Source organism: Phytophthora cinnamomi (genome assembly GCF_018691715.1).
Source record: "Phytophthora cinnamomi strain GKB4 chromosome Unknown Contig50, whole genome shotgun sequence".
Classification (NCBI taxonomy): domain Eukaryota; phylum Oomycota; class Peronosporomycetes; order Peronosporales; family Peronosporaceae; genus Phytophthora; species Phytophthora cinnamomi.
Genome location: NW_027150983.1, coordinates 500,560 through 507,678, shown reverse-complemented (window position 1 = coordinate 507,678; position 7,119 = coordinate 500,560). Strand labels below are relative to the sequence as shown.

The 7,119-nt window shown below is 49.3% G+C and overlaps 1 protein-coding gene across 2 annotated transcripts; it reads left to right on the top strand.

Moving 5' to 3' along the window:
- Window positions 1-4,823: 4,823 nt before the first annotated feature.
- Window positions 4,824-7,119, top strand: IUM83_06559 (uncharacterized protein; the record flags this gene model as incomplete). Of its 2 annotated transcripts, none has more annotated exons than XM_067930780.1 (5): window positions 4,824-4,881; window positions 4,959-5,035; window positions 5,104-5,316; window positions 5,388-5,407; window positions 7,116-7,119. In XM_067930780.1, 5 exons carry the CDS (start codon window positions 4,824-4,826, stop codon window positions 7,117-7,119), a joined length of 372 nt encoding a protein of 123 aa, XP_067789854.1. The 2 variants fall into 2 exon arrangements, with proteins under 2 accessions (XP_067789854.1, XP_067789853.1); XM_067930781.1 differs by having other exon boundaries at window positions 4,950-5,035.

Here is a 7,119-nt window from a genome sequence, read left to right as displayed (position 1 = left end):
CTTCGCCGCCCGCGCGCGAATGACTGCTATTGGCTGATTGACCGTTCACCAAACAAAGACCCTCTTAAAGTTGCGCATCTCCGACGTACTGATGCTTTACAGCAGAACATGGGACTCGCTCATAGAGCTGTCCCCCACAATGTAGACCACTTATTTAGTTGCAAAATAAGGGGAATTATCTCCCCCGCCAGGGACCACCAGTCCTCACTTCGTCTTTTGACTGCTAATACACAAGCACCTCCGGGCATCATTCCTCCTCCAAGACCTCTTCCTTCGGCACCTTCACGCTGTCCTCCGCTGTTATATTCCTCTGCTATTCCTTCCTCTAACATGACCGATCCAAAACTTTAACAGGTTATGAGCCCAATGCTGACAAGAGGACCCGCGCGAAGCTGCCACGTGTCAAGCAAGTCCGACGGACCACGTCTGCTCGACGGCTGCCACGTGGCAAGCCACTTCCGCTACGAGGCCATGCTGCCTTTACGAGGCCATGCTGCCCTACTCGGCCATGCTGCCCTCCTTGCGCCAGCCACTGAGCTACAGGGCCGTACGAGTCACACACATACCGTGCTAGCCGGCTACTGCCGAGCTGTGAGGCCACGTTGTCCACTGCGCCAGCCACCGTGCTGCTGCGCTGCGTTGAGCAGGACGTCTGCCACGCTATGCATAAGAGCCAGTAGAAATGCGCTGGACTCCGCGCCAAACGCGCTCCATGCTGTGCCGGCCACAGACTGAGCCCCTATGAGCTGTAAGACCGCCTGACAAGGCAGGCAAGCCTTTCGTACTCATGTACTAGTACTTCAGAGCGAGCTATTATACCGCTGCTTCCACTTTTTCATGCGAAAGCTACCTTAGAGAGCTTCCATGTAAATACGCCCATGAGAGACTTGCACGACATCGCAAAGTCACAGGCCTTCAGCACGAATATAGTAGTGGACATGCTACTCAATGCCCCTGTCCATCTATACTGCTGCTACCTGAAAACGAACGACAAGCTCACATACACGAAGCCTCTGTCAATAAATTGAATTGCCTACATGACATGCTACACAATGCCTCTGTCAAAATAACATATCACATGACTATGAACAACAAGCAAACCAAATATAAAATCAAAATCATGAAGCCTCTGTCCATGAACTAAAACTAAGATCTACCCCCTAGCAATGAGCGACAAGCAACACACAGCCTCTGTCGATAGCGTACGATTTCAATAACATACACGACAAGCACACAAAGCCTCTGTCAATGTCAGATACTGAAAAAAAAAGAGATAACATGAAATGAAATACTTCGATGTACATCATAATAAAGGGAAAATAATCATTGCTCTCAACGACAAGCACACAAAGCCTCTGTCCTATGTCTCCACTATTGTAATACCCACGACACAAAAACCAAAAGCGAAATGCACCGATCTCAACGGCATGTAAGGCATGAACCATGAACAACCAAAGCATTATAAAAAATAGCCGTCGAGAGTCGCCACATTATGGTGATCCAGGAATGCCACAAGGGCTCTGCCGGTGGATTAAACTCCTAAACATGAGACATATACAAAATGTCAGGTTCTAAATAGACCATCTCTCAATGGATTCAGTCGCACACATACTTCCGCTAGTGCATGCTATAAGCATAATTATTCACAAATGAGAAACATCTCGATAAGGACACTAGGGAGAGAAAATCGAATACCTCCCAAAGATGTGAGCCCGCACATTTAAAGCGGAAAGCTGTGTTGCTACGGAAGATATTAAGTTGATGCAGTCCATGCTTCTAGAGCTACATGCTCCTACAAATGGCAAAGTAATTTACTCTAAGCGAAATATAAGTCGCTGAGCTGTACGGAAAAAATCTACAAGCTTTTAAATAAAATCACATTGTCAACAATATTATGCTGCAATTGTCAGTCTAAAGCCAGTGGGAGGCTCAAAGCCTTGAAAATGTAATACTTTGACCATATTGAGGAAACTGGGAGGCTCATAAGCCTACCTGTTGAGATGGCTATGTCCTCTCAACAATTCATGTAAAAGGAGAGAATCGGTAGCAAAATAAGTTACCGAGACTTCCGAAAGGAGACACAAACAAAACCAAGAGCAAAATGTTCAATATCCACGAGCAAGAAGCTCGAGTAAAATACGCTGGTAAAACCTCGTTGGGGTCATATACGGTACAGATCCGCTTTGTGATCAGATACACGACAGAGCATCAGGATGTTTTGTACCTGTTCACTACGTCTTGAGTACTTCTCGTAGTGGCGATTTGATTTGGACATGGTGCATTTTGTAGTGAAAGGTACAGATCAGAAACTAGAGCCTGCCGAAGTCGTGTGCGACTTTGAGAGCGCCTTAATTGAAGCCATTGAGACGCAATTTCCCAATGCAATTGTGCTGGGGTGTCTATTTCACCTTAAGCAGGCGCTCAGACACGCTATGCAGAGGTTTCTGATTCCTAAGGAGGAGTGCTGCATTGCTATGACACGTGGTGTCGTCGACATGCTGACTGTCGTTGAGCATAGTTTGATAGAGCAAGTCGCTAGCGTTGCGGTAAGGCTGGGACATCCTATTCGAAAGCTATGTGGCGAGAGTTCTGTGGGTATTTTCAGCAAACGTGGCTGGCGTATTACGACGTCAGTGTCTGTAATGTTGCCTGCCTATACAACGAGCTCATTGCGCGGACGAATAATCCTCTTGAGAGGTTTAATAGGGAGCTCAATAGTCAATTTCCATAGCCTCGCCCTAGTGTGGCGAGCTTTGTGGGTGTCATTAAAACGCTATCTGCACAGTATGTACAGCATCTTGCTGACGTTCCTCGTGGGCGCGCCCACCGCCTACGACGCGAACGAATCGAGCTACCTGTGCCGGTTGAGATACCAAATGACATTGCCAATGACTCTGAGGATGAGGAGCCTGTAGCAGTCGAGCTGCCGTCTGACAGCGTTTCGGAACCCGATGAGGAACCTGGCGGGCTGAATGAGGAGGTGCTATAGCAAGCAGGTAGACCTAATCGAGGAGATTAATACACGTTTGTTTACCTGGATGAGCTGCCTGATCACTGCCTACTCACTGCTAGAGCAAGTTTGTTTGATCCAATAACAGATCTGTACCATATATGACCCCAACAGGAGGTTACCAGTACGCTCGGCGAACACGTTTTATCCCAACCACAAAAAGGGGTTTTCCTGAGTAGCCACTCAAAACCGCAAAGATACAAATAAAAAGGTGAATACGTGCAAAAGACACCTACCGTACATGCAAACTATCGGTGAACAGGTTTCTCCTTCGCAAGAAAGGTTTTCCTGACTAGCCAAGTACAGTCGCAAAGCAAATATCTGCAATCACGAGCAATACGCACAACACTTTAGAGCATACATAATCGGTGAACAGGTTTTCTCCTTCACAAGAAAGGTTTCCTGATTAGCCCACCATCGCTCAAACTAAATGACCAAACATTTAGCACAACAACTTTTGGCATATCACTCTACAGGCGAAATTAGGCACATGGGGTAGAAGATCACCATCGGTGAAAGCACAAATTGCCCACGCCAAGTGCTAAGGTCATAATAATACTGCCTAAACTCAAGCAAGCTGCAACCTAGCAAGCAACGCACGTTCCTCAATGAGAGAGGCTGTTAAAGTTGAGCATCTCCGACGTGCTGATGCTTTGCAGGAGAACATGGGACTCGCTCATAGAGCTGTCCCCCGCAATGTAGACCACTTATTTAGTTGCAGAATAAGGGGAATTATCTCCCCCGCCAGGGACCACCAGTCCTCACTTCGTCTTTTGACTGCTAATACACAAGCACCTCCGGGCATCATTCCTCCTCCAAGACCTCTTCCTTCGGCACCTTCACGCTGTCCTCCGCTGTTATATTCCTCTGCTATTCCTTCCTCTAACATATCCGATCCGAAACCTTAACATGTCTGAATCCGATCTGCGCATTTCTCCCACTGCTAGGAGGTCATTTGGCTGCAATGCTTGTAAAAATAATGTGCTTGATCAGGGGTCAGCATCTTCACAAAGCCAGCACACCGCATGATCGCCGCTAGTTTCTCTTTTATTTACTTGCTTGAGCGACTCCACGCCAGGGAACCTGAAAGTCTGGAAGATGGAGCAGCACACGTCGCCTTTCGCAGTCTCGAACCGCTCGTCACTCGAATGCGACGACGAGAGCTGACTCCGCGCCTTGACGTACTCGTACACAGCTTGAAATTTCTGCTCTCGGATGTCCAGGAAAGTCCTGCTGCGCTCTTCCCAGCTCTTGTTGAGACAAATGCGCGTACACAACGGGTGCAGCTCCTGCATTCAATCCACTGCAACACTATCAAATCACCCGTTTGTTTGATCGTAGAAGTCATCTACCCAACGTACCAACGGAGGTGGCAGTGTGGAGTGCGCCCGAGCGACACCGAGCTGCTGCCCGTGGATAGCAGCAGTCAGCACTACATTCTCGGACGCCACCTGCCCTAGTGGTTGGGTCCTCACTGGCACAACCTGCAGCTCTCTCAACTCGTTTTGAAGCTCCAGCTCGGACCGCAGCTTGCGGACCTCAGCTTTGAGGTCGTTGATCTCCTCCTGCACCAAACGCAAAGCACCGTCTCAGTCGAATATCCCCCAGGAAGTGCTCATAACTGGAAGCGTATTGCTCTCTCTACCTTCCGCTTAGTGACTGTGGACTTGCGTCGCTTCTCCGCCATCGCCGTAGAACTCTAGCGGACTTTGGTCTCCGCTGCCTGAGCTGAGACGCCTTGGGCTTCCTGCGGGAGACCTAGCGGATGGTGTGATAACCAGCCGGGAACGCCGCCCCCACCCAACAACTCGGTATGGGCTCCCAATCCACGCCCGAAGCTGTACTGTACTGCACCACCGACTCGACTTCATGTAGGCGTACTTCCTACCTATTGCATGACAATCCACTTTGATGCCGGGGGGGCTTGACTGGCTGATAGCACCACCAGATAGGTACACAGCAAGGAGCAGAGCGCACTCATCGATGGCCGAGAAGAGGCGTAAGGCGACGAATACAAAGCGGAAGGTGTGGCGCAGGGCATTAGGAGTGATCCACTGCAATGTTTGTCTGACAGTGCTTGTGTTGCCGTGCAGGAGGAGATTGATGGACTCAAGGAGAAGGTCCGCAAGCTGCGACGCGAGTTAAAACTCCAGGCCGATGTGAGAGATCTGCAGCCTCCGAGCGAGACTGGATGCCCTCGTCCTCCTCTGGAGCAAGTGCTATCGGAAAATAATGGTCTGAGGTCCGCTATCCACCGCCAGCAGCTTGATAATGCTCGTGTGCAGTCTGCACTTCCTCCTCCTTGGGTTAACAGTGGATGTTCAAGCTCACGGCTCTGGTCTGGTCTAATTTGACGCTCTGGTAATGCTTTGAGCAGGAACACCACCCCTTGTGCACGTACATTCACCTGACCAAGAACTGGCATGACCGCAGAAGGACACTTCTTGGCGTTCGGGAGCGAAAGTTCCGAGATGCGTACGAGTATATCACGGCACGCACCCACTCAACGTCTTCGGCTTCGTACTCGAGCGACGAGCGATTCGAAACAGCGAGTGGCGACGTCTGCGCTGTCCTCTTTCAGAGTGTGGAGCTTCCTGGTGTGAAATCACTCAAGCAAGTATACGACGCAGTTGTCTTCAGCGTCAACAATGCAGAGATCAGCATTTCCGAGCGTCTAGGCCACGTTACAACTCGAGACGACTACGACTGTGGGGTTGGCAGCATTTCGAACGCTCGGATTGTCTCGACGAACGATATCGGCATCTCGACAGAAATCAACTGCGTCATGTTCGCGCAACCCTTTGCTGCTGCTGACAAAGATTTTGTTGGCATACCGTGTGGGATCGTAGCACTTGAGTTCGTAGATGAAGACGAACTTTTCCCGTACAAGTCGAGTGAACGCATCAGGAAAGACGTGTCTTCGGCTGTTGTGGTGACCGCTGAGATCACAAATGGTGATGAATTGACCGTGACGCTGCGTCGAGCTGCCTTCGTGAAATACCGGCGTCCACAGTTTGAGATTTCTGAGGCAGCCTGGCACGAATCACAACAAGAAGCTTCAAGATGGGGCGATGTCATGCTGAGATCCATCCGTAGCTTACTGTATTGCGTGCCCTAAGTGGATAGACTAAGCAACTTCCGATACTTCTAAGCGTGACTAAATTAGTAGAGCTATCTGCGCGGCTAGAATATTGTCTACTTAGGTTCCTCTTTATGCAGACGACATCGCCATCAGCTCCGAACTCTTCAGGATACCACATGGAGACTTATCTGCAAAATACGCACGGACTAAACATCGTTAAGCTTACCAGCTCACTACATGCACTGTAGTACTACCGCTAAGCGTGGCTGCTGCAATCATCTACCAAATACGAAGTAATATATGCATTTGTTATTTTACTGGCCTCCCGTACAGTGAAGAGATCGTTGCGAAGTGGCCTGTCAACAGTTCATTTTCGAATTGACCGCTTCCAACTCCGATCTAACGACTCCACCCACCATCCAATGCAGGACACCTCTTTCGTGCTAAATATTGCGGTTGTTGCGAAGAATTTGCCATCGTCAAGGATTCAATCGAAAAATCCGACACGAAGGTCGATTTGCGCGATGACGAAGGAGATAGCTTTCACCGCAACCTTAAGGAGCATGGGGAGATCGAAGAACGACTGAGCTTCCCTGGTCTCAACGCACTCAAGTCACTTTTCCAAAATGGCCCAAGCGCAACCAAGTTATTCGAGATGAATCTCGCTGCCCTCAAAATTCTTCAGAAGAATCCTGAACGCAACACGCAAGTGAATACTTCGGTAAAGCAGCACGCTTCGTCGACAGCTAGCTAGCGAGACTTTCTGCGATCACGAAACCTGTCAAGCCCACTGAACAGACCATGGGTAAAGTGGGGATGTTCGTGGCTGAAACCTCTAGGCGCGGTGGAAAACAGAAGCCTTAAAGATTTTATATTGCTGTGGATTCGTGGTTTCCATCCTCGCGGTAGGACCTACCTTGGGTATCACACTACCACATCGACTCATAATACAGACTTCCGGGCCTGGCGGTAAATTACGATCATTCTTCTCACAGAGTTGTCAATACTTTGCTCATTTCCCAGCTGA